Below are 26398 nucleotides of genomic sequence, written 5' to 3'. Positions count from 1 at the left end.
TGGTTTGGCACCCAGTACAGGAACTGTTCCCGGAAGCGAGCCGTGGCTGACGTGGTCAGAACGTCCCTGCCGCGCTGCAGCCCGGGGATCTTGGTTTCGGGCTGCCGACACCTGTCTAGCCGTGCGAACAGCCACGCTCCAGGCGTCATCTGAGTAGTTTCAAATGATGTTTATGAAAGACGGAGTGGGGCACAAGTTCAGCTGTGCTGGAGGCTGGGTTTGTGTTTCCTGTGCTTAGTAGGGAAACACCCCCTGTGGCGAGGCTCCTGCCACGCTCTGCGGTCTCCTGGAAGGTGTTCAGGGTGCGTGATCGCACTGCCCCAGGGGCAGCTCTTCCAGGAAGCAGGCGTCCGGCTCTCCTGGCATTAGGAGTAAGAGGGCAGTCCGACTGTTGGAGGGGACAGGTCCTGTAAGCACGGTGCTTTGCTCTCCATGAAAAGGCTGACTAGAAGGCCTTGTGGAGAAGGGGGGCTCTGAGGACCGTGACTGGAGTCACCTGATTACGTAATACATTTTTGGCCTGACCCGTGTGGCCGTATCTAGACAGCCCCCAATTCTGTGCCGAGTCGCATAGCGACCTATGCCTTGGTCGAGATCTCCGAGGACCTGCTATTTCTCCCCCGCTGTGCAATGGCTAGAGGGAGTGAGGAGTACTCGGGATTCCCCCCACGCATGCCTGGGAGGCGGAGAGAGGAGGGTTGTTCTGTAATGTGGTAAAGACACTTCAGAGAATCCAAGTTTCAGAGTAGCAGGCGTGTTAGTCTGTATTCGCAAAAAGAACAGGCGTACTTGTGGCCCCTTAGAGACTAACCAATTTATTTGAGCATGAGCTTTCGTGAGCTACAGCTCACTTCATCGGATGCATTGGTTAGTCTCTAAGGTGCCACAAGTCCTCCTTTTCTTTCGGAGAATCCAAGTGGCTGAAATCTCCATGTGGGCAGGCTGTAGTCTGTGGACCAGGCAGGCTGCTCTGTATTTCTCCAGTGTTGTTTCCCACCCCATCCAAGGGCAGTGAGCATCCCAGGGATGTTCTGCAGGAGTGTGAATGGGAGGGGAGCCCATGCAAACACCTCTGAGCTCGCAGCAGCTACAAGGGGACACTGGTGGGTGCAGCTGTAAATCCAGGAGGTCCCTGAGCACCTGGAGCACCCAGCACGAGCGGGAGAGGTTACGGTCTGGGCTGAGGCTTTGGAGGAGCAGCAGCCTGTCTGGTGAAGCATGGCAGACTTGGGGCACAGTCCAAGGGTCGGTGCAAAGCCACCGATGCTAAGAGGAGCCTGTCCATTGACTCCAGCAAGCACCGGATCAGTCCCTCCGAGCACCGCTGGCCTCTTCAGATTGGAGATACGGCCAGCATCCTGGGTTTGGCTGGCTGGGGCTGGGGGGAGCCAGACGGTAGCAGGTTTTGGCTTTAAGTCATTACCCTCTGTGAGGTTGGGGTGAACCTTCCCTCTCTCCAGGTGTCTCTCCCCAGCTATCACTTGAGCTCCCCATTGGGAAGCACTCAGAGGGCTGGGGGTCAAATTGGCTTTCTAAGCTTCATGCTTTTGCTAATTTCATCTGCGGTGAGCTGCAAAAAGCAGCTGCTCCATCACGGTTGGAGTCGGTTTAGTTTGGAAGCCTTTTAGGGCTGATAGGAGACTATCTCGGGGCTTTGTGAAACTGGCGACGTGGGCACCTGCCCTATGCGGACAGACAAGCGCGGAGAGCGATCGCTGCCAAACCCGGTTACGCCGTTCCCCAGCTTGGCTGCAGCCTTTCGGCGCCGCAGAGGAGCGTAGGAGACATGGAACGGCGCTGCTGTGGTGTGCTTGATAGACTCCTGGTTTTGGCATAAGAGCTCAGTTTTGGTTTTATTACAATGCACAATGTTCCGCTGGTTTGTTTTACTTGTTTAGGGATCAGGCCTCAGGGCTTGGTTGTGGGCAGGTCACCTAGGGCTAAACTTTCTCCAAGTAGTTTCATGTTCTGGATGCCTCCCTTTGAGTATCTAGTTTGACCCATGTTAGGCTCCGAGGTGCTGAACGTTACAAGTTTGCAGCAGTTTTGCTAATCCACACGAGGGTCTGGCGCCCTGGCAGGCGGAGGAGGGAAAACAGCTTGATTACTATGAAACTGCAGCTTTGGTAAGTTTCTCTTTCTTCAGATTCAGGTCTTTGGCTGCTGCTAAAACAGAAGCAGAGAAGCAGCTGTTCTCACTCTGGTCTGATGTGTGATTTGTGCTTCCTCATCCTGCTGAGCTGCTCCTTTGCCTGCAGGCGTCTAAGCCTAGACTCAGCTTCAGGGCTTGCAGAAATCCACCCTGAACTGCTGGGAGTGGCTGGGGGGGTTTCCCCATCTCTAACTCCAATGACTTTCAGAAGGTGGCGAGTGCAGGGAGCGACTGGAGGCATGTGATGGGATCTGAGGTACTTCCTGTGACCTCTCACACCCCCAACTCCACAAAATCAGGCTCTCCCAACTGCCAGCTTGTCCTGTAATATTCGCTTGGATTGCTTTCATGTGGGGTTACCTGTCCTGGGCTTTCCCCACTGTTATTTACCATCACCGAAGCTGTAGGTCCCGGCTGCCCTCTGGCACAGAGTGGGAGCTACCCCTGTGGAAGTCAGTAGGGTTATAACCATGCAAGCCCAGCAAGAGAGGGAATGGTTTCTCCAGGCTGTGGTTTTCTCCCTGTTTCTCCAGGCTGTGACCCCTGCATTGCTCTCGGGACAGACAGACAAAGCAAAATGAAAAGGTCCCGCTGTGACCCATGACCACTCCTAGCTTCTCACTCTGCCCTGGCCTGTCTCAGGGGGACCGAACTCTAGTTACTGCAATGACAGCCCATCTGCTGCTGTCCATCTCCCGCCATTTCTGGCTGAGATACTGAACTGACACAGCATCTCACCCTGATATTTCACAGGCTGAAATGTTGGTTTAAAAGCAAAATTACCCGTGACGAGGTTTGCTCAGCTGAACTTTATCGGTAGCTGGTTGCGCTCAGCTGACCTTTTAGTGGTGACTGAATTTGCTCACGCCTTCACAGAGTTGCAGATTGCCCAGTGAACAAGCCACGGTTTCCCCTGCTAGTTTTTGTTTGATTCCCATTGACACACATGGAATAAACCCAAGAGTTATTTCTTCCTCGTTTCTGTTGTGGTTCCTGGCAGTCTCCACCTCCTGCACTTACTGTAAGTCGGGTGGCTCATTCCCTGCGCTGGTTCTGGAGGGAAACCAAAGACGAGAATCAAGGTAGAGTCTGGTTTGTGGCCGGGTGTGTATCGGCATTCTGCTGAAGTCACGTAACTGGCTGCTCTGGGCTGGTTAAGAGCCCTTCCAGGTGAAGGTAGGGAGCCTACCGAAAATGTTCTGTGTTGCATGGACAGAGCCGGGCCTTGGCAGGGGGATGTTTCTGGCAGGGATAGTTGGGGGTTGGCTTCGCTGTAGGGAGATTTGCATAGTGATGGGACGAGAGCTCCACTTCCAAATCTAAACTGCAGACTCTTCTGCCTGATTGGTTCACTCCTCCTTTTGAAGTGCTGGGAAGTCTTGTGGACTGTGCTCAAGAGAGGGTGGGGTGGGGGAGAAGGTTCACGGTGTAAGTCCCAGTTGGTGCAAAGGTCTCTGCAGATCTCTGCTTTCTGAACCAAGGATTCCTACAGCTCCCTGATCCTGCAGCCTCGGGCAGGCACAACTCCTGCTGAAGCTGTGTGAAGTCGACAGGATCAAACTCTAGGGCCTTGGGTCCCGATTCAGCAAATACTTTAAGCAGCTTGTGTGCTTAAGTACTTTGCTGAATCGGGGCTGTAGCCATTTAAATATCAGCAGCTCTCCTCAGGGTTTGGCTCTGAGGGGCGCTGTGCAGCGCACAGGCTAGGCTGCCTGTCCATGGCTTTTCAGAATTGCTTCTGGGGTGACTTGTGTGTCCCACTGGGATGAAGCTCACCCTGTGCACCAGGCCTGTGCACCACCGAAATCCCACTAACCTGGCACGTGGCCCTGGAGCTGCCCCTCTGCCCAGGGCAGAGTTCCCTCGTTGGGTCCAAGTCGCGTGGATATTGTGTTGTGTGCCGATCTGTGTCTTCTCAGCCTCTCCATGGTCAGCCTTCGCTTGGAGGCTTGAATAGCCAAACTAGCAAGATCTGGACTCCTAACACCAGCGCTGAGGCAGGTGGGGGATTAAATCTTTGCAGGTAGGGGCATGGGGGAGGGTTAGAGCCTGAAACACTTCAGCACTTGTGAGAGACTGGCTCTGAGTCGGAGCAGGGTTATTGGTGCTCTGAGCTGTGTGGGCTGCTTGTTTCTTGATTACTCATCTTCGTGCTTGGTGCCCACCTCCGGTTGCAAGAGGAGACGGTGGTGCTCGGCTCGCCAGGAGTCGTTCCCCCGGTGTTAACATACATCCTGTAAAAGCCACTGGGCCATGTAATGTCGTGAGGGGCGCTGGTGGGTTTGTAAGGGAGGGAGGGGGAGATCTTCCTGAGGACAGCACACACCCACTGCCCCCTCAGCGTGTCTCTTTAATCTCCCAGTGATGTGGGTTTGGCCTGTGGCTCAGGGTTCACTCTTCCTTTGCATAGACCAAGGCTGTGTCCTGGGAGTTCCCAAGCCGGAGCCGCTGGGCACTGTCCTCTGGTGCTGAACATAGAGGGTTGTGTGGGGTGCAAATCCGTGCGGGTCTTGGGCTGCTGCAGCAGAGCCATCCTGACCGCCAGTTGCAGGTAGGAAGCCAAGAGCAGCTTTGCTGAACAGGAGCCCGAGGGGTCCCTGAGGCACACACCTCACCCAGAAAGGCGAGCAGTCCCATCCTGCTCAGCAAGCACATTGTCCAGGCCCGAGCCACTGCCTTGAACCGGGGGGGGTGTCAAGCACGTTGTCCAGGCCCGAGCCACTGCCTTGAACCGGGGGGGGTGTACCAAGCACGTCATCCGGGCCTGAGCCACCGCCTTGAACCAGGGTGGGCAAGCGCGTCCTTACGGGCTCTGCTGAATCAGGAGCCGAAAGTGAGGCACCTAAAACGGGGATAGGTTTTCCCCAGAGGCGTTGCAGGCCCATGGAAGTCAGTGGCAGGGCCCCTCTAGCCAGCCAAATGCACGTCCTATCCAGGCTCCTAACTGAAAGCTGCGGCCGTCGTGAACTCCCGTGTCTGCCTGCAGCCTCCTGGTCCTCTCCCCGAGGAGCAAGTGTGACTCTCTCTGTTGTCCGGAGTCCCGTTGCGCCGGGTTGGCGTCTGGGCGGCTCCTGTGCCTGGTGGCAGCCGGGACGTGACATTGCCCCTGCGGGCCCTGAGCGGTGTGGAAGCTGCTACTGGTTGGGTTGAAGGGAGAAGGCGCACTGGTAACTGGCTGCTCTTCAGCAGCATTAGTCGCGGGTATGCTGCTTCCTGTGGCTTGCTCATGCTTTAATAAAGAGACCTCTACCGCGGCCGTGCCTAGCCGCTCACCAAAGAGAAGATCTTCGGTCCACCCCCACCTCCAGATGAGTAGAAGATGCAAAATAGTCAGGGACCTTGCCAGCTCTAAGGGCGAGCGTGAATTGTGTGGAAGGGGGCTGCCTTCAGGATCCCGGGCCGTGTCGGTGGCTGGGGCTACAACTCAATGATTTTGGTTTTGAAACCAGCTCGTTCTCAAAAGGTGCTTGGCTCTGGTCCAAGGCAGAAGTGTTATTGCACGTAGGAAATGGCTCGCCTGGGAGAATCTGACTTTTGCTTTCTGTGTTGCTGAACTGAAATGGTGTCGATCTCTGGCCAGCCCAGCATGCATGGGTGAAAACGCTCCAGCGGCCCAGAAAACCAGTTGCTGTGCTAACGAGAAGACAGGCAAAAGGCCAGGAGCTCTCGAACGGAGCCCCGAAGACCCCTGTGGATGGAATGTGTCGTGTGTCTTAGGGGCCTCAATGGGAAATCAATGTCCTGGGGTCTTGCGCTCAGTGGCATCAAACTAACCCTGAGCAAATGCCTGGGAGCCGCCTCTCTCAGTGCACTTCCCTGCTGTTGGTGGATGGGTGGACAAGTAGGTGCAGTTGTATCCTGGCAGCAGAAAGGGGGCGGGGGGCAGGAGAAGTGGCCTACCAGGATGCTCTAGCCTCTTGTTTGATTTTCCTCATTAACCTTCTAACCACAGGTTTCAGAGGAGCAGCCATGTTAGTCTGTATCCGCAAAAAGAACAGGAGGACTTGTGGCTAACCCATTTATTTGAGCATAAACTTTCGTGAGCTACAGCTCACTTCATCAGATGCAACCACAGCACTGCCTGGAGCCAGGCTCTGTGACAGAACGCTAGCCGGGTGCATGTCCGCCCCCAGGGACCACAGAGCGAAGCCTGGGGCTTGTGCCGTAGCATCGAGCTCCTGAAAACCAGCGCGTGCAAGGTCCTTGTGTTGCAGGGTGAATTTCACTCCTGTGCAGGGGGCCAGCACGGGCCTGTGCAGGAAAGGGTGAGAGGGGAGCGTGGGCTGACACTGCACCAGGGTGAATTTTAACCTTCAAAGTCTAGCTGCCCTATTATGCTAATGACCGGAGATCTGTTCACTCTGGCAGCTCATTCTAGACCAAGGTTCTTTCCAGTTGCAGATGGACCCTAGGGCAGATGGGTCAGAAGATAGGCCTGAGATTAAGGTTGTCGGATTTATCTTTTATTCCTGAGGCGTCTCTAAATCCCCTAGTCAGAGAACTTGGTCCTACCTCTGTTTTAGTGTGTCCTTCAACCTGTCCTGCTGAGTGTTGCATGGAGCCTTTCCGTGAGATCCTGGGGAAGCCAACAGCCTGTTATCTGGCCCATAGCAGCTAGTCCTGGTGTCCTGGATCCACAGGATCGGAGCTATACCCCAGCTTTTGATCAGAACCAATCAGTGTGCCAGACCCCCAGGGGAGCCCCTCTACCTTCAGGGCGGACCACACTGGGCTGCAGCCCCCTTGCTTCGCTGTTAGTCTGCCCTGAGAGCAAACGTAATCCTTTCCCCCATCCCTCCCCACCAACAGCAATGCAAAGTGTAGGGGGAAATTGAGGCATGCTGTCACGGAGTCCCTGGGTGATGCTCTGGAACGCTCCCTATGAAGCCAGTCAGGACTCTGGGGAAGTCTCCTTTCTGGGAGCAGCCTGTCTTCAGGACACACAGCTCACCCAGCTTCCACCTTCCTGGGTCTGACCTCGGAGCATTCAGCATCCTCTGCCCCTCCGTGCGCTTCCTCCAGCGAGTCTGCTCAGGTAGGGGTCTTGGGGAAGCCAGAGGGTCCTGCCCCCCAACTCCGCAGTCAGACATGACTCTCAGCCAGCCAGTAAAACAGAGGTTTATTAGACGACAGGAACAGGGTCTAAAACAGAGCTTGTAGGTGCAGAGAACAGGACCGCTCAGCTGGGTCCATTTTGGGGGCAGTGAGCCAGACAACCACGTCTGCCCTTCACTCCGTGTCCCAGCCAGCCCCAAACTGAAACTCCCTCCAGTCCCACCTCCTCTGGGCTTTGTCCCTTTCCCGGGTCAGGAGGTCACCTGGTTCCTTTGTTCTCCAACCCTTTAGCTCTCACCTTGCAGGGGGAAAGGGCCCAGGCCATCAGTGGCCAGGAAACAGGGTGTCGGCCATTCTCTGTGTCCAGACCCCTGCACACACCTGCCCTCTAGGGCTCTGCAGTGATCATACACTCTTATCCCACCACCTAGATACTTAAGAATTGCATAGGGGAAACTGAGGCACCCCCACACTATTCAGAGGAAACATTAAGAACAGTCCCACTTCGTCACACATGCACAGGATTCATAGAAACACTTCTGGCAAGTCCCACTTGTCCGGGGGAGGCGCTCAGGGCGGGCCGCTCTGCAGTGTTTAGGGGGAGTTATTTTTGTCTCCTGTAGGCAGAGGGGCAATAACAAAGCCAGGAACGCCTCTGAAAATGGGGAAGACCGGGTCCGTTCTTTCTGCTGAATTCAGAAATGGCCCAGGGGATTTCCATCAACCTTAAATAAAACCGAACTTTGGGCGAAGATCAAGCATGGGAGATGCCACCCTTTCAGGCGGCCCACCAGTGGGGCTAGGAGCCTGGCAAAACGGGGGGTGGTGTTTAAAATCTGACCGGGACCCTCCCCGCAGGCCTGTGATGAGAATCACTAGTCACTCCAGCGTATGGGTCTGACGCTGTGGCAGACGCCCTGCAGGAATTGTTCCCCGGTGAACAAAGACGCGCCCTGAAGCCCACGGCAGCCCCCTGCAGCTCGGCGTCCCTGCGGCTCTGACGCGGTTCTCCCTGTGTTGCCAGGTGTCCAGAGTCGGACGAGATGGCACAATGGAACCAGCTGCAGCAGCTGGACACGCGCTATCTGGAGCAGCTGCATCAGCTGTATAGCGACAGCTTCCCCATGGAACTCAGGCAGTTCCTGGCCCCCTGGATCGAAAGCCAGGACTGGTAAGTCCTCGTGTCTGCCCGCCTGCTTCGGGGCATGAGCCAGCCTCCAGCGCATGGGGGTCGGGCAGGGACTTACCTGGGGTGGGTATCCCGTAACCGCAGCGGCTGGGGGTGGGAAACTGCACTCGGTGGGCACCTGGCCTGGCAATTCCTCTGTCCAAACCTCCTGCGCTTGGGCTGCTGTTGCCAAATGGCGTGGCAGCACTCTGGCCTGCTGTGGCTGTCTGGATGACCCTCTCCCATGCCCGGGGCCGATACCAGGGCGAGATGTCACTGAAGTCACGCCTGGGGGGTTTCAGGCTGCCTGGCCCTGGTGCTTAGCCCTTTGCAGAGGGTGAATCTGGCCATTGCTGAGCATCTCTCCTAGAACCGGAGCCGGTGGAGGAATTTGCAAACACAAGCACTTCCCCTCCCCTCTCTCCTGTGTCACTGGGCGACCTGACGCTGCCAAGGTGGTGAACGTTGGTATGTGTCACACCTGCAGGCAGGTAGGGCAGCCCGGGGGCTCGGTGCCGGGGCTGGCTGGAGCACTTTTAATGGTGGATTTGACACATCGCAAGCGGGTCTGGGACTGGGCGCTGGCTCTTGCAGACTCTCCCCGCGGTGGGAGGTGGAGGGGACCGATGCAGAGCGCGTACTCGGCTTGCGAAGACTGACTCAGGCCGAGCTGTCAGGCAGCCTAAAAACGTCCCCGTAGAATTTGCATGCACAGCTGCCTGCATGAGTGAGTCGGGCCTATGCGCACGGATGAGCAGGTTTCTGCAGCCACTTGACTCAGGTGTGCAGACAGCGCCTCTTGCTCTCGCTGGGGCTTGCCTAGGGGGCCCTCGTCAGGCAGCTGGGTGCCCAGGGGTCACACCCCAGCAGGGAGCCTGGGCCTGCTCTCACTGTGCAGGTGGGAGTCGCTCCCATGCAGCCGATGGAGTCGCCCTGGGCTAAGGCTGGGGTGAGCAGAGTGGGGCCCGTGCTGGTGGCACGGACTGTTCCTACCCCCTGCTTGCACCCGCTTTGCGTGTTTAGTTCAGTCCCGCCTCTGTGCTGTCCCTCCCACGCAGGGCGTACGCCGCCAGCAAGGAGTCCCACGCCACGCTGGTGTTCCACAACCTTCTGGGGGAGATCGATCAGCAGTACAGCCGCTTCCTGCAGGAATCCAACGTCCTCTACCAGCACAACCTGCGCAGGATCAAACAGTTCCTGCAGGTGGGTGCCGTGCGACCGGGGCGCCCCAGGAAGAGCCTCTGGGGTCAGCAGCACGGGTGGCAGGGTGGGGCGCATGGGGGAACGCTCTGCCTCCTGTCTCTCGTGCTCAGAGGCAGCGGGGTTCTCGACTCAGCCCGGCTAGCTAGTTAAGGATGCTCCCGTTGCCTCCCTGACCTCGGGACCCACCAAACTTGTGGGCTCGACTCGCCCTCCGGCCCTGTCTAGCCGCACAAGCTGCACCACGTAGCCACGTGAGAAACCGCCGCCGGGCGCTTTGCACGGAGCTGTCGCTCCCTTCAGGCAGAGTGTCCCCGGCCGGCATCTCGCTTGGCCGCAATGGGCAGGTAGCGACTCCAAAGCAGCAGTCCCACCTCGGCATCGCCTTCCCTCGGGGCCCTGGCAGCAGCAGTCTCAGGTCAGCGCCTGTCCCCAGCCAGCCCTGTCTCTGAGTCCGAGCTCGACGTCCCCGCCCAGCCAGCCCCCAGCTTTCCCCCTTTACGCCTCCCTCCAAGCCTTTTGCCAATGTGTCCGGGTAGGACTAACAAAGCCCGCAGCAGCTCATTAACCCTTTCCTGGCCCTGTCAAGGCCCCTCGATCGCAGTAGAACTGTCCACATGAGGGGTTGCACCTGGGTAGCTATGCAGTAACCCTCCTGCCCCCCAGTGACATGGCTCTGCTGGTCCGAGATCTTTGACAGCCCTTGTACTCTGGCCCCTCCGGAGGGCTGATGGGGCTGTGGCGTGGCTGCCGGGGCCGTGCCCAACACTCTGAATCGGAAACCCAGCGAAGCACGCGTTTCCATTGTCCCGCACCCAGCCCTCCTGCCCTAGCCAGAGTTCAAGCGGAGGAGTCACAAGGCAAGGCCTGGCCAAAGGTGGTTGGGAACCTGGTTGGCGTTTCCCCCTTCGCTCCTCAAGCACCAGAGAAGAGGCGGAGGCCATGTGATGTCGCCGATGAGCAGCCCCTGCCTCCCCACTCTGATGGCAGAGAAAGCCGCGTGCGCTCTCGGCTCTGCCTTGTCTGCGACCTGAACAGGGCATTGTCCTCTCCCCTGCAAGGTCGAAATGCCCTTTGGGTAATGACCTCAGCTGCCTGTAAGTGGGCTAAGATTCCTGCCCTACTGGTTTCTCACGACCCCACCACTTAATATCTCTGCTACACTCAGTCTTTGGCAGATTGGAGAACTGATAGTGGGCAGTGATACCTAGTGGTCAGAGCAGAGGACTGGGGACAAGGACGTCTGGGTTATCGTCCCAACTCCGACAATGATTCCCTCTGTGACCAGGTCACTTCCTGGGGAAACTGAGGCACGGAGGGGGCTTGGCAGGTTCTACTAACTACTTGTAAAATGCATTTGTGGGTCGTCTGTGTCCAGGGAGAGACCAGCAGTTCGTGCTGGACTCTGCAAAACTGTGACGAATCCACTCTACATTTTAGGCAGTGTTTTGCGAGGGAGAACCTCAGCCTAGCAGGCCGTGATTCCCTGTTCCTGTTAAACCCCTCAGCGGTTCCCTGAACGGCTCTGAAACGCTCGGCCTTTGCCCTAGGCTTGAAAATAACCATCATTGTTGTCACCTGCTCAACGTTGGTTGGATGTTTGTTTTTCTCCTGTCCCTCTCTCCAAAAATGCCTACAGAGCAGGTACCTGGAAAAGCCGATGGAAATAGCCCGGATCGTGGCTCGGTGTCTCTGGGAAGAATCTCGCTTGCTCCAGACAGCTGCAACCGCGGCCCAGGTGAGAGCAGGGGGGGCTCCAGCTCTTCGCTGAGGCGGTTCCCTGCCAGACAATTCCCCCCCCGTTCCTTGATGCAGAACAGGCCTACGTGCCCTTTGGGCGGAAGTGGGGTGTAGGGGGTACCTAAGGCCTGGTGGGATTTGAATGGCCATTCGCAGGATCCGTCAAGAAGGGGGCCATGTTAGCTCCGCGCGTGGGAAAAGTGGCGAGTGCAGGACGGCCATTAGTTGGCTTGGGCCGCTGTCGCTTGTTTGCGAGGTAGCGCCCTCTTCGGGGCACAGTGCTAATCCTCGCTTGGCTCGGGGGAGCTGCGTCACTGCCCCCTGGTCTGTGCGTCCACCTGTCTTCTCCTCGTCTGCGTTCAGCTTGTCACTCTGGGTGTCAGGGTGGGGCGGGGGCATCTACTAAGATCTGGGGCCCCCGGGCTGCAATCCCAGGACTTGACGCTGCTGGTTTGATTCGTGGTGGGGAGGCAAATGTGCTTGCAAAGCCCTGAGTCAAGAGGCCAGAGTGCCCAAGCTGCCCGGCTGATCCAGGAGCTCGCTAGCAGCGCACGCGGCTCCCTTGCGAGCAGACAGGATCGCAGCAGGGTCTGCGATCCGGCTCTCGCAAACGCCCATCGCCTTTCCCCTCCGCAGCAAGGCGGGCAGGCGTCGCACCCCACGGCCGCTGTGGTGACGGAGAAGCAGCAAATGCTGGAGCAGCATCTACAGGACGTGCGGAAGCGGGTGCAGGTAGGTCAGCCCAGCTGCCCGGGGACCAGCCCTGGGGATCCCCACCCCATGGCCCTGCTGAGTGCGTTTGAACCTCTGCCCCTGAGATGACCCCCGACCCCTCACCTTGCAGGATCTGGAGCAAAAGATGAAGGTGGTGGAGAATCTCCAGGACGACTTTGACTTCAACTACAAGACGCTGAAAAGCCAAGGAGGTAAAGGGGGAAGTGCCTGTCCAGAGGGGAATGTGCCAGGAGGTGCGATCTGGCGAGGCCTGTCTGAGCCAGCGCTGGGGGCAAGCCTGGCATTCCTCCCAGCGAGGGCGAAGCAGGGCACTGGCCTGCAACTCGGGAGACCCCAGTTCTATTCCTGGCTTGGCCACAGACTCCCTGTGACTCGGGGCAGTCGCTCAGTCTGTGTGCCTCAGCCAGTCCATGGGGGTCGTGCTCTAAGCCTCAGTGTGCGGTGGGGATCCCAGCCCGGCGTGACAGTCACCATCTGGGCTTCAGCCCCCCAGGCAGTGGGGATCCCGGTGCTGACCGGGGGCGGGGGTAGAGGGGTGAGGATAAATACGGGAGAGGTTGGGGGTGGTTTGCTACTCCCATGTTGGGGGCTGGATGATGGTGCAGGAACAATTTGTGGGGGTGCTGAGAGCTGTTGAACCAAACTGTAAACCCTGTACGTGATGGAAACCAAGCCGGGGGTGCGGCACCCCAGCGCCCCTAGTTCCAGCACCTATAGGGCTGGAGAGATGGAGAGTTAAAACCAAAAGCCCAGCACCTTCTGCTGGACAGGTGACTGAGCAGGGAGCTGGGGGGCACTGGGCGCCCCGTGCTGGGAGAGGGCTGGGGCATGTGCGCTTGGTGAGTAACTCGCTCTTCTCCCCACCCAGACATGCAGGACCTGAACGGAAACAATCAGTCTGTCACGCGGCAAAAGATGCAGCAGCTGGAGCAGATGCTGACCGCGCTGGACCAGATGCGCAGAGTACAGGGCTCTCCTCCCCCGGCTTCTGTCTGCCCTCTGCTCAGCCTCCCCGTCCCCCCGTGCCCTCACTTGTCAAAGTCCCTGGGCGGTTCCCTCTCGGGCACCAAACCGGCCTCCTCTTGTCTTAGGCACGAGTAGAAAAGACCAAATGCAAGAGCGGAGGCAGCTTCTGCCTCTGTCAGCAAGTGGCCTCGTGCCGAAGAGCAGCTGAGCTGCGTAGTGGGACGTGCCCGGCCTGTCCGTGTGCACACATCAGACGTACCATGTGTGATCCGCTGACCCAGTGCAGGCTCTTCCACACCTACCCAGCCCTGGCTTCTGCTGATTCTGTTTGAAAGCAAACAGCTGAGTCGATCGCCACCCCCAGGAGTTTGCAGTGACTTCCCTAAATCCACTTCCCAGCTGCTGTGCGTCTGGCGCATCTAGTGTGTGGAGAGGGCTCTGCTCCCACGTAGGCACCATGACATGTGGCCGGAACGGAGCTTGGCAGGTTGGGAGCTGAGCTGGGAAATCTGGCCCCACCTCTGGGCATTGAGCACTCGAACATCTGTTCCTAAATGCAGTGTCGGGATGCTCAGATACCACGGTGAGGGGCTTGATATAAGCACCGGCTAGAACAGGACATGCCCACAGAGCCGCAGTAGAAGCCACTGGTGCTGGCAGAGCTGCAGGTGCCTTTCAGGGGCTCCTCCCGTCTAAGGGATCTAGAACTTGCAGGGACTGGAGGGATCTGGTGACACCTGACTGTCTTGTTCCCTGGACAGGGGATTGTGAGCGAACTGGCCGGGCTGCTGTCAGCCATGGAGTACGTGCAGAAGACGCTGGCAGACGAGGAGCTGGCTGACTGGAAGAGAAGGCAGCAAATCGCCTGTATCGGGGGGCCTCCCAACATCTGCCTGGATCGCCTGGAAAATTGGTGAGAACCCATGAGCCCCCCGCGGCCTGTTCCCAGCGGAGAGCCGGCTGGGCGCTGCTCAGATCCCGGGCAGAGAATTCTAGAATCAAAGAATCTCAGGGTTGGAAGGGACCTCAGGAGGTCATCTAGTCCCACCCCGTGCTCAAAGCAGGAACAATCCCCCACTAAATCATCCCAGCCAGGGCTTTGTCAAGCCTGACCTTAACTCCTAAGGAAGGAGATTCTACCACCTCCCTAGGTAACGCATTCCAGTGCTTCACCACCCTCCTAGTGAAAAAGTTTTTCCTAATATCCAACCTAAACCTCCCCCCCCCTGCAATGTGAGACCATTACTCCTCCTTCTGTCATCTGCCACCACTGAGAACAGTCTAGATCCATCCTCTTCGGAACCCCCTTTCAGGTAGTTGAAAGCAGCTATCAAATCCCCCCTCATTCTTCTCCTCCGCAGACTAAACAATCCCAGTTCCCTCAGCCTCTCCTCAGAAGTCATGTGTTCCAGCCCCCTAATCATTTTTGTGACCCTCCGCTGGATGCTTTCCAGTTTTTCCACATCCTTCTTGTAGTGGGTTAATTCAAACCGCCAGGAACGGATCTCTGTCCCTGGCCCCTCCTCCCGCCTGGCTAAATAGTCCCCAGTGTCTCCCCCGACCAAACGCGCCTCGTGCCAGCCCGCCTGGCTGCCGGAAGAATGAATGGTGGTCGATTGACAAGCCCATCAAACCCTTCGCCCCAGCGGGTGTGACCTTGCAAGGCGGCTGTGACGACTCGGGGCCCTGCCCAGGCCACTACTGAGCAATCTACACCGTTCTCCTTTGCAAACCGCGTGCCTCGGGCGTTCTCCTGCAGCCCGCAGGGAAAGGTGCTGAGCAGGGATCCAGGCCTCTCCCCTCTGCTGGCTGCAGATTGCTGGCGCCCAGGCCAGTAAGAGCCTGGATGAGTGAGAGGCGCTAACGTGGCTCCCCCCTCCTCCAGGATCACATCCCTCGCAGAGTCCCAGCTCCAGACACGGCAGCAGATCAAGAAGCTAGAGGAGCTGCAGCAGAAAGTGTCTTACAAAGGAGACCCGATCGTCCAGCACCGGCCCATGCTGGAGGAGAGGATTGTGGAGCTGTTCAGGAATCTAATGAAAAGGTACCGTCGGTACTTCCCAGGTCACGAGGGCAAATCGCGGCTCCCGCTGACCCTGTGCGTGACTGGAAGCAGCTATCGCAGGGAGGAGGCTGGCAGCACGGGTGTGTCTGGGAGGCGGGTCCCCCCCTCCCCCTCCAGGTCCGAGCATGACGCCCCATGTGCTCTCGTCCCACAGTGCCTTCGTGGTGGAGAGGCAGCCCTGCATGCCCATGCACCCGGATCGCCCCCTGGTCATCAAAACTGGCGTGCAGTTCACCACCAAAGTCCGGTTCGTCTTTGTTTGTGCTGGGGGAGCTGTCGAGGTGGGGAGGCCAAACACACGGTCGCTGTTAGCGTGCATCTGGAGGGTCCTTTCGCTCCTTTGTTTGGCTGGAGAACGCCCGTCCTGCCAGGGTGGGGAATCCGGCCCAAATGGCTGCAGGAGCAGGCCCCGTGTTGACACAGCGCCAGCCGCTCTGTTCCCGGAGACTGCGGGTTCTTGTTTCTCTGGCGGGAGGACGTGGCAAGTGCTCCTGCCTCCGCGGCTGGTGGCGTTTGTGCCTCGACCGATCTCTTGGGGCATGGTGCCTCTGCTCGCCCACATGCCTGGCTCCTGTCGCCATATTCCCGTTGCGGCTGGTCTCCCCTGGCCCAGCCTCTCCCACACGACACCTTTCTGCTCCGTCATGTTGGAACGCTTGGCAACAAGAGCAGCATGACCCCGGGTTTGGAGGCAGGCGCCCCGGTGCAGTGGAGTCGTCCAGCGGCTGGCGTTGGAGCCCCTAGAGTAGGGAGGGACGGGCGTGAGGTCGAGAGCTGGGGGATCCCAAGTGCTGATCCCAGTTCCGCCGTGGTCCTGCCATGTGGCCTGGGACCAGACCCTTCCCCGGTCAGATCCCCAGCTGAGAGCCTGTCCCCTGAGTGCATGGGGGAGCAAGGGGGCAGTGGGTGCTAACAGCCTGACCCTCAGAGCACCCGCAGCTCCCAGCATGCTCGACAGCAGCTGCAAGGGCTGGTGCCCTGGGAATGGGGCTCTAATCTCCTGGAAGCGGAGACCTCCCTGGGCCTTTGCCTGGGAGCCTTCGTGGGAACAGCGCTGCCCCAGTGCTTAAGTGGTGCTTAAACCTCCTGCCATCCTCCTGGGATGCTTGGCTCGTGGCCACCGGCGAAGGCTGCTCTGGCGTCCAAACGGCTCGTGCTGAAACGCCTGCTGCCTTCCGACAGGTTACTCGTCAAGTTTCCTGAGCTGAACTACCAGCTGAAGATCAAAGTCTGCATTGACAAGTGAGTATTGTGCGCGGGCCTGGGGAGGAGTCGCTGAACGAAGGGCCAAGCCGCAACCATGGGCTCTGCCCAGGCCCCAGCCTCTCCTGGGGGAATCCGCCCTTGTGCTGAGATCCAGGAGGAGCGAGGGCTCTGTGGGCACAGGGGAGGCTTTCATGCCCACTGCACGTGGCTCTCATTCGGGTGTCCTTGGGCTGCTGGGGTCAGGGTGCGCATGAGCCATCCACACGAAGTCAGGGCCCCTTGGGAGCTGCCGCGCCCACCTGGGTGGGGGGTGTAAATGGGACGTGCCCTCCACTCCAGATCGAACCAACACTCTGCCTCTGTCTCCTCTGCAGGGACTCTGGTGACGTTGCCGCGCTCCGGGGGTAAGTGGAGCCAACGCGTCTCGGCTTCCTCCGTTCCCCGAGGCGTGTGTCGTCCCGCCCCCTGCTCTGTTGCTGGGCTCTGGGGGGTCCTAACCGTCCTTCTCTTTCCCCCCACCAGGTCCCGGAAGTTTAACATCTTGGGGACAAACACCAAGGTCATGAACATGGAGGAGTCGAACAATGGCAGCCTGTCGGCGGAGTTCAAACACCTGGTAGGGAGCTGGCCCGGGAGCTGGCCTGGGGCCCGGGGCCCAGGAGCTGGCCTGGGCTTTAGCTTGTCCCTTCTCTTTGCAGACACTGCGGGAGCAGAGGTGCGGCAACGGGGGCAGAGCCAACTGCGACGTGAGTGTCTGAGCCTGCACGTGTGGCCGGAGAGGCGGCCTGGGGGGCCCTGAAGGAGACCCCTCTGGTCCCCAGCCCAGAGGGAGGGGGAGCTCCTGCCAGGCCCTCCTCCTGGGCAGCCCCTCCAGAGCTCACTGGAGTTCTCTCCTTCTCCAGACCGTCTGTAGGGAAGGTTTTGTGCGCCACATTCTGCAGGGAGGCAAAGCAACCCCCCAGCGGGCCCCTGCAAAACGGGTCAAGCCTGCATGTACCTGCAGGGCATCTGGGGTGAACAGGCTGCTGCTGACCTCACTGTGCCCAGGCGCCAGCCCACTGGCGCCCCATGTGGCTCTGTGACCCAGAGCAGTGCCTAGCCTGTCAGCTGCCTGGCCCCCAGGGGTGGGGGGAAGCTGGCGTCCTCTGAACGTCCTCCCTGTCACCTTCCCAGGCCTCCCTGATAGTCACAGAGGAGCTCCACCTCATCACCTTCGAGACCGAGGTCTATCACCAGGGCCTGAAGATCGACCTGGAGGTGAGTCCTGTGGGAATTGCTGCCAGGCGGAGCTGTGCATCTGTCCCCCTGCCCCCCGGCGGGAGCAGGACGGGGTCGCCCAGCCCAGTGGGGAAGGTGCTGCCGATTTCCCCCTCAGATAAAGGCCCCGCTTCTCCAATGGCTTGTCCAGGCCTGTGGGAGCAAAGGCCCCACCTGCGGGTACACAGAGCATTAGGCAGAGCACTGTCTCTCACCTCTATTGCTGGCCTTCGCAAGGCTCCCAGGAGGAGATGGGCGAAGGGAGGCAGGACGCTGCTGTGGCCTCGGCACTGGGCGAAGCCGCTCATGGCAGAAGGGGAGGCCAGCTTGAGAGGGGAGAGCGTGCTAGAGACGAGGCTGCGCTCACATCAGGGACGCCTGGCAGGGCGCAGCCAGGCGGGGTGGCTTGCAGCATGTTGCAGGGCCTGGGCCGGGAGATGGGGCCGGGGCAGGTGGGGTGTGTGTCTGGAGGGACGTAAGGAATTAACCATGTCCTATTCAACATATTTATAAGTGATCTGGAAAAAGCAGTAAACAGTGAGGTGGCAAAATTTGCGGATGATAGAAAACTACTCAAGATAGTTGAGACCCAGGCAGACTGCAAAGAGCTACAAAAAGGTCTCTCAAAACTGGGTGCCTGGGCAACAAAATGGCAGATGAAATGTAATGTTGATAAATGCAAAGTAATGCACATTGGAAAACATAATCCCAACTATACATATACAATGATGGGGTCTGAATTAGCCGTTACCACTCAAGAAAGAGATCTTGGAGTCATTGTGGATTGTTCTCTGAAACCATCCACTCAGTGTGCAGCGGCAGTCAAGCGAACAGAAAGCTGGTAATAATTAAGAAAGGGGTAGATAATAGGACAGAAAATATCCTGTTGCCCCTCTAAATTCATGGTACGTCCACATCTTGAATGCTGCGTGCAGATGTGGTCGCCCCATCTCAAAAAAGATCTACTGGAACTGGAAAAGGTTCAGAAAAGGGCAACAAAAATGATGAGGGGTCTGGAATAGCTTCCGTGTGAGGAGAGATTAATAAGACTGGGACTCTTCAGCTTGGAAAAGAGACGGCTAAGGGGAGATATGATCGAGGTCTATAAAATCATGACTGGTGTGGAGAAAGTAGTTAAGGAAGTGTTGTTTACTACTTCTCATAACACCAGAACTAGAGGTCACCAAATGAACTTAACAGGCAGCAGGTTTAAAACAAAAGGAAGTATTTTTTCACACAACACTCAGCCAGCCTGTGGAACTCCTTGCCAGAGGATGTTGTGAAGGCCAAGACCATAACAGGGTTCAAAAAAGAACTAGATAAGTTCATGGAGGCTAGGTCCATCAATGGCTATTAGCCAGGATGGGCAGGGATGAGGTCCCTAGCCTCTGTTTGCCAGGGCTGGGAATGGGTGACAGGGGATGGATCCCTGGGCGATTTACCGGTTCTGTTCATTCCCTCTGGGGCACCTGGCATTGACCGCTGTCAGAAGACAGGAGACTGGGCTAGATGGACCCTTGGTCTGACCCAGTAGGGCCATTTGTATGTGTCTCGTCTCTCTAGACCCACTCCCTGCCTGTTGTGGTCATCTCCAACATCTGCCAGATGCCCAATGCTTGGGCGTCCATCCTGTGGTACAACATGCTGACGAACAACCCCAAGGTACGTGCGCGGCCTGCCCCTGGGTGGGAGAGACTCAGCAGATCCCCCAGAGGAGCTACCCCGAGGGTGTCTGTCTCTGCTCAGTTGAGCTGCCCTGGGCCTGAGCACTCCAGGTCAGACCCGTGTGAAACGCCCTCCGAACGCGAGTCTGTACGCCGCATGTCGGCAGCGCTTTGAGTGGTGGTGCACGGCCGGTCTGCCTGAGCCCGGTCCCTTGTGCAAGGGCTGAGTCTGCGCTGGTCTGTCGCGTGGTCAGAGGCCGCAGCCTGGGGGCTGGAGCCACAGGAACCCCTCTGATTCGGACTGTGCTATGACCTAGAAGGCCCAGCTAAGATCGGGGGCCCTGGCACTGCACGTAGACAGTGAGACAGTCCCTACCTCAGAGAGCTTCCCAGCCAGCCAGACGAGGCAGAGAGGAGAAGAGGGGAAACTGAGTCCTGGCAGTTGCTGGCGTGAGGTCACACACCCGGGGGATAGAGGTACCGCCTACGGGATGCCAGTCCTTCTTCCATGGTACCCTGTCCAAGTGGGGTGGGGAAATGGGCTGGGCAGCATCCCCCTTCAGGCTGCCCGGTGCAAGCTGGTGTGTTTCCCAGCCTCCGTCGGCGTCGCCCACGGGGCGGTTTCATTTTCTCCCGCAGAACGTGAACTTCTTCACCAAGCCCCCGATCGGCACGTGGGACCAGGTGGCTGAGGTTCTGAGCTGGCAGTTCTCCTCCACCACCAAGCGGGGTCTCAGCATCGAACAGCTGACCACGCTGGCAGAGAAACTCCTAGGTAATCTGCCCTGCCCGCCGGAGAGCCGGGCTGGCTGTGCCCATGGATTCTAAACCCCTTAGGCAGGTGGGTTGTCTTGAGGGGCGTGGGCTCTGCCCTGAGCCCGGGGGAGCCTGCCCCGCGTCCCAGTGGAGGAGAAACTCGGCAGGAGGCCTAGCCCCCGGTGAGCCCTGCCCGGGCGGCTCTCAAGTGGCACGGCAGGGTCCGTGCCAAGTGACGCAGGCCAAAGGCAGAGGCTGAGTTTGTTCCTGGCCTGACTCGCTAGCCGGGAGCATGGCGGCAGCAGCCCGTGTGGGGCTCTGCGGTTGGGCTCAGTTCACGGACCCGTGGAAATGCCATTCGTTAAGGAAATCGCTCCAGTGCTAACGACCTGCTCTGTCCCCACCCTAGGGCCAGGCGTCAACTACTCCGGCTGCCAGATCACGTGGGCCAAGTTCTGCAAGGTGAGCACTGCCCTGCGGCACGCTCCTGCTCCACGTTCCCCTCCCCGAGCCTGCGCTGACCGGGCATCTCTCTCTTCCCTGCAGGAAAACATGGCCGGCAAGGGGTTTTCCTTCTGGGTCTGGCTGGACAACATCATCGACCTCGTGAAGAAATACATCCTGGCGCTGTGGAATGAAGGGTGAGCCGTGGCCCCACCCCTGGGACCCTGGAGCTGACCCAGGGGATGGAGGGGCTGAGACGGGAGCTATAAGGTGGCTGCGGGGGGGTGTCCATGTCTCCTGTAGCTCAGTGACTCCCAAAGCCTGGGGTGTTCTCCCGAACGCCAGCCCCTGTGAGTTCCCCCTGGGCTCGGAATCATGCTGGGTCCCTTTGCAGTTATTGAACTTTGTTTCAGGCGTTGATGCAGATTAGAAATGCGGGGTGCACACTTTACTGGGGGGGGGTGCATTAGCCCTGGGAACAGCTCAGCCAGGGCCGTGGTGCAGTCTTTGAATCAGGCCTGGGGTCTCTTCCTGAAATGTGCCCTAGCTCCGCCGTGAGCTGGATGCTGGAGCCGGGTGGGCTCTCTGGCCTGTGCAGTGCCGGTCAAGCGGGGGGCTCGGTTGTTTCCTTCTGGACTGAGCGCTGGGAAGCTCTGCAGCCAATGTCCGGCCCCCAGGACATGCCAGCCGGCCCGTTAGCCCTGGCAGGGTGGCCCTAGTGTATCAAATTGGCAGCCCATCCCGAGGATGGGCTCCGTCCTTCCCTCCCGGCCGCGGCGTTGGCTGCATGGTGGCAACTAGCAGGAAGAACTGTACGGAAGGGTCAGTAGATCTGTCTCCGCCAACACCCTGGGGCAAAGCAGCCCCTGGAGAAAGTTCCTCTCGCTTCAAATTGTCTGCATGCCCACTGGGACCACGCCTTGCAACCGTCCGCAGCAGCGGGGCAAGGGATCCCTTGTGACAATAACGTGCAGCCCCAGCCACGGCCGGCGGCGCTGATCCTGCGGCCGCGGCCGGCTGTGCTGGGAGTGGGGGAGGGAGGCGGCGATACGGCCGATCGCTGCGTGGCTCAGCACTGTCTCCCCTCTGCCAGGTACATCATGGGGTTCATCAGCAAGGAGCGGGAGCGTGCCATCCTGAGCACCAAGCCACCAGGCACCTTCCTGCTGCGGTTCAGCGAGAGCAGCAAGGAGGGGGGCATCACCTTCACCTGGGTGGAGAAGGACATCAGCGGTACGCACCCCGAAGGCAGAGCTCGTGTGTCCGGACAGGGCCGGGCACCAAGCCGGGGGGAGCTGCATGGTCCCGTTACTGTGGAGCAAGGCGCTTGTGATCTTAGCGTGTCTTTGCCCAGCCCTGCAATCAACTCTGCCGCCCGGCAGTCAGCCAGGGTCATGGGGGGCTTGGACCCCGCTCTCCCGAGTCCCCAGCCAGTGCTCTAAACCCTGCCCCTCCTTCCCCACGACAGTCACTATTTGTGACATGTGAGCCGGGTAACCGTAGTAACCAGCCCCGGGATGCTGAGCACCTGGTGCTGCCAGGAACGGGGGGTGTTCGGCCCCTCCCCGGATCCCGGGCTCCCTGCTGCCATGCCCAGAACCTGCCTCTGTTCGGTCGCAGCCACTCCGCGGCGGCTGGCTGGGCTGTCTCTGTTCCTGGTCGTTCTGCGGGGCGGTTCCCAAGTGAGCCAGGGCCGGGCCAGCGTGACCTGCTGCCTCCCCCTCTAGGGAAAACCCAGATCCAGTCCGTGGAGCCGTACACCAAGCAGCAGCTCAACAGCATGTCTTTTGCGGAAATCATCATGGGCTACAAAATCATGGATGCCACCAACATCCTGGTCTCGCCCCTGGTCTACCTGTACCCCGACATCCCCAAGGAGGAAGCCTTTGGCAAATACTGTCGCCCGGAGAGCCAGGAGCACCCTGAAGCTACGGACTCAGGTAGTCGTTGACATTCCGCCCCTGCTGTCCGGCCAGTGGCTGGCGAGAGCTCTGCGGAGAGGGAACGTCGGGGAGATCTGGCAGCCGTGAACGATCAGTGTCACGATGGCAGGGAGCTGCCTCCCGGCCTGGATCGATGCTTCCTGTGCTCGTGGGTAGCGAAGCCGGCCCATCTGTGGCTGGCCAGGTATCCCAATAGCGGGGCCGTCCGGGGTGGGACAGATGGCATTCAACTAACCAGCTCTTCTCCCCACAGGCACTGCACCATACCTGAAGACCAAGTTCATCTGCGTCACCCCGTAAGTGTTCTCCGAGGAGGCTGCTGCCTGGGGGTGTCTGAACACAAGGTTGCCCTGCTCTGTAGGAGTCTCGACTGTGAGAGCGAGACTGTTTCGTTCTGTTGCAGCGAGCCCAAGATCCGGCCCTGTTGGGCTGGGAGCTGTGCAGACATGCATGGTGACACCCCGTCCCAAGGAGCTCGGAGGCTCGCCGGCTCAGCCCCGCAGAGTGTGGGGGGAAGGGGGTTCTCCCCATTTTGCAGATGGAGAAGTGGGAGCCCAAGGCACAGGGTCACTCAGGAAGTGGGCGCAGAGCTGGGAATTGATCCCAGGGCACCATCCTTCCCCCTCCCACACAGGCTCAGCTCCGTCCGATGCTAGGCAGCCTCGCTGCAGCGGTGATGGACGCGGCTCTCGGCCTCTCATGGCTTCTCTTGTGCTGTCCTCCACCCCCTCCCGCTACAGAACGACCTGCAGCAACACCATCGACCTGCCCATGTCCCCGCGCACGCTGGACTCGCTCATGCAGTTTGGCAATAACAGCGAGGGAGCGGAGGCCAACGCAGGAGGCCAGTTTGGTAAGTGGGCAATGCCTGGCCCCCTGGACTTAGAAACCTGGGGCCCTCAGTGCCCCAGGGCATGGGGCCTCTGATCACTTCGAGCTGGCAGGTGACTCAGGATCTGGCGCCAGCCCCCTCCAAGAGCCCAGCTCACCTTAGACCCTTCCCAGCCTGGTGGCTCCCCAGCTGGGAGAGGCGTGTTGTGTCCAGCTGGCTCTAGGGGCTCCCCCCCATCTGACTGGCCCCTGTCCCTGTTTCCCTGCAGAGTCTCTGACCTTCGACATGGAGCTGACTCCGGAGTGTGCCGCCTCGCCCATGTGAGGGCCGCGCGCCCGGCTCCGCGTCTCGACAACTCTCGCTTCCCGGCTCCAAGTCATTCCCTCGTCCTGCTAGGTCATGCGTTCGCTCCGTGCCCCAGAGCGTCCCTGGGCTGCTCCCTGGGGAGAGACGTCGACCTGGGGGGTCCCGATCAGTTCGCGGCCGTCTAACTGGAGCACCCAGTCGGCGCTCGGAGGTGGTGTCGGGGGGCTGGGGGGAGGGAACCTTTTTTCTATTTCCTTCCATAACAAACGTTTTCTGCTCGATCAAGTGCCTGTTAGCATCTGATTGCCGCCTCCATCCGTGCAAAGCGCTTTCCAGACCTCCTGCAGCGCTGCCAGACCCTTTCCCAGCTCATCCCTGCACTAACCTCCAGATCCCCACCAGGATTCGGTGAACAGGCCGCTGCTTTGCGGCAGCTGGGAAAGGAGCCTTGGAACCCAGCAGCCCTAACCCCCAGAGCTTTAGCCAGTCAGCACAGGGGTGAGGAGCGCGGAGACCGCGCCAGGCTGACCTGCCTCGGGCACCAGATGCCATTGAACGAAGAGGGCTGTGAAGCGACTCCCCGACAGGCAGGTTATTCTGATGGTTCTGCCTCCAGCCTCCAGGAAAGGCTGGGCTGGGCGGGCCGTCAGCCCTGGTGCTGGGGTAACAAGTGGCCCAGCCGATCTGTCTCCAACGTGGGGAACGGCTGTCCTGGCCCCTGAGCTGGAGTCAGATGTCCATGGCGCAGTTCAACTCCCTGCCTGTCTGCCGGGGCTCAGGCTAGACCCAGCATGGGCGACGAGCAAGCCAGGTGCCCGCCTCCCCCCTCCTGGGACGGCCTCTCCAGGCAAGCCCCCTGGAAATTGGCCAGCAGGGACACTTGGCTTGTCCTGTGTGCTGGGGCTGCAGCGGGGGGAATCTCCAGCGAGCAAGCCAGTAGTTCTCTCCCTGTCAGACCAGATCCACGCACTGTCTGCTGTCCCGATGCTCCCTGATCCCACGCAGTTGGGTCCTTCCTCCAGGTGTCACTCTCGTGACAGTGGGGTGCCCTCAGTTACTAATCCACTCTCTGCTGTAACCCGACTGGGGCCCCCCATCCCCGCCCTGGCTGCTGGGCTCCTCAGGGGCACTGAATCAAACGCAGTGTCCCTGGTGCTCTCCCTCCAGAGTTTAAACCCTACAGATCTCCGGGGCCGGCTGGCACCAGTTCTTGCCGCTCTGTGGCCCACCAGCCCCATTGGATTGGGAGCGGAAACACCGAGTGGCAGGCACTAGACAAACCTGGAGGTCTTTGCCCTTCATTTCAGTCGGAGGTCGGTTTTTCAGTGATAAGCTAGCAGGCTGGATGGCCTAGGAGAGTCAGCAGCCACCTCCCAACCAGCTGTGCGGGGTGAGGGCAGCAGGAGGAAAGTAACGACTCTCCTAGCGTCTGCCGGAAATGTGCCAAATGGCCAGCAAAGTGTTGTGGGTCAGAGAAGGTGGATCTCCTCTGTGGAGACTGGGTCACCCTGCAGACAGTCGGCGACTGTATGAAGCCATTACACGCAGACAGTTCTGTGCTGTGCTTAACCAAGCACCATGCTTTGAATTTCTCAGGCTTAATGGATCCCAGTATAAAATCAGTGTGGGCGAGGGGAGCGGGGGTGCAGAGCCAGAGCCGTCTGCATGTTACAGTGTGGTCTAAACCCAGGCTTATCAACACTGGTGGGTGTTTCCTTTTCTTCACCCAGAAGCCTGGAGAAGCCCTGGGCCGGGGTGGCAGCAAGTGACCGCGCTGAGCTGCTGCTCCAGGCCCTACACCATGGGCAGCCTTCGCATGGGGCTAGTGCTCTGCACTAATGCGCTGCGTGGGCTCACGTTCACCGACCTGGCCCTCTGGTGCAGACCTAGGTGCTCGGATGAGGTGAACGCTGTTTGCCGACCCAGGTTTATTTCTTAACACAATAGCCGCCTCCTTCCACCACCACCTCCCTGCCTGCCTCTCTGCTTCTCCGTCATCCGGCCACCTCCGGCCTGTACATCTCCTCGTGACGCTCAATACTGTAAAGATTTTATTTTTTGTATATTTTATTGCTGTATTTACAGGCTTTAACTTTCTCCTAAATAAAGGTGCTAAAGCGACTGTGTGCTCCAGCTGGATTAATCTCTAAGCAGTCACTGAGACTCAGTCGGGTTAAATGCAAAAACCAGGGACAATGAGAGAGGCCAGACTGGGTCAGACCAATGGTCCGTCTAGCCTAGTGTCCTGTCTGCTAGCAAAGCCCCGAGCCAGGTGCGTCTAAGGGAATGACCAGAACAGGTTAATTTATCGAGTGATCCTTCCCGTCAGCCAGTCCCAGCTTCTGGCAAACAGGCGTAGGGGTCACCCAGAGCATGGGGTTGTGTCCCTGACCGTCTTGGCTAATGGCCATTCGTGGACCTGTTCTCCATGAACGTATCTAGTTGTGGCCTTCCACAACATCCCCTGGCAGAGGTCCCTCGGTGACTGCATTGCCTGAGGTACTTGCTTTTGTCTGTTTTAAACCTGCTGCCCTTAATTTCATTGCGTGAGCCCTGGTTCTTGGGGTAGGTGACAGGGTAAATAGCACTTTCTCCACACCAGTCATCATTCTAGAGACTTCGCTCGTCTTCCCCCGGAGCTCTCTTTTCCAAGCTGACTAGTCTGTCTTTTCAATCTCTCCTCAGATAGAAGCTGTTCCATCCCCTTAATCATTTTTGTTGCCCTCCTCTGTACCTTTTAAATTTCTAATGTATCTTTTTTTGAGATGGGGTGACCAGACCTGCCCGCAGTAGTCAAGGTGTGGGCGTACCCCGGATTTATATAGTGGCATTATGATATTCTGTCTTACCGATCCCTTTCTTCATGGTTCCTGATAGTCGCTTTTTTGACAGCTGCTGCACATTGAGTG

At 58.8% G+C, this 26398-nt stretch overlaps 1 protein-coding gene across 7 annotated transcripts in view; it reads left to right on the top strand.

The window, feature by feature from the left end:
- The window catches only part of STAT3 (signal transducer and activator of transcription 3), a 33897-nt gene extending 8286 nt beyond the window's left edge, over window positions 1–25611 (top strand). For 5 of the 7 annotated variants that reach the window (XM_077806579.1, XM_077806577.1, XM_077806575.1 and 2 more), the window contains 22 exons: window positions 8232–8378; window positions 9434–9578; window positions 11215–11313; window positions 11952–12047; window positions 12160–12241; window positions 12919–13013; window positions 13778–13929; window positions 14902–15060; window positions 15236–15328; window positions 16264–16323; window positions 16662–16691; window positions 16810–16903; window positions 16986–17033; window positions 17461–17544; window positions 19108–19206; window positions 19848–19983; window positions 20374–20605; window positions 21502–21641; window positions 22136–22351; window positions 22605–22647; window positions 23092–23204; window positions 23452–25611. In XM_077806579.1, coding sequence (XP_077662705.1) covers window positions 8251–8378; window positions 9434–9578; window positions 11215–11313; window positions 11952–12047; window positions 12160–12241; window positions 12919–13013; window positions 13778–13929; window positions 14902–15060; window positions 15236–15328; window positions 16264–16323; window positions 16662–16691; window positions 16810–16903; window positions 16986–17033; window positions 17461–17544; window positions 19108–19206; window positions 19848–19983; window positions 20374–20605; window positions 21502–21641; window positions 22136–22351; window positions 22605–22647; window positions 23092–23204; window positions 23452–23507 — 2400 coding nt within the window. In that variant the 5' untranslated portion in view covers window positions 8232–8250 and the 3' untranslated portion in view covers window positions 23508–25611. The remainder of the gene's footprint in view (window positions 1–8231; window positions 8379–9433; window positions 9579–11214; window positions 11314–11951; window positions 12048–12159; window positions 12242–12918; window positions 13014–13777; window positions 13930–14901; window positions 15061–15235; window positions 15329–16263; window positions 16324–16661; window positions 16692–16809; window positions 16904–16985; window positions 17034–17460; window positions 17545–19107; window positions 19207–19847; window positions 19984–20373; window positions 20606–21501; window positions 21642–22135; window positions 22352–22604; window positions 22648–23091; window positions 23205–23451) is intronic. The other 2 variants (XM_077806582.1, XM_077806581.1) reach the window with 2 other exon arrangements.
- Window positions 25612–26398: the final 787 nt, after the last annotated feature.

This window comes from Eretmochelys imbricata, chromosome 27 (genome assembly GCF_965152235.1).
Source record: "Eretmochelys imbricata isolate rEreImb1 chromosome 27, rEreImb1.hap1, whole genome shotgun sequence".
NCBI classification, from domain to species: domain Eukaryota; kingdom Metazoa; phylum Chordata; order Testudines; family Cheloniidae; genus Eretmochelys; species Eretmochelys imbricata.
The sequence above is the reverse complement of the archived record's forward strand: the minus strand, read 5'-3'. Positions and strand labels throughout refer to the sequence as shown.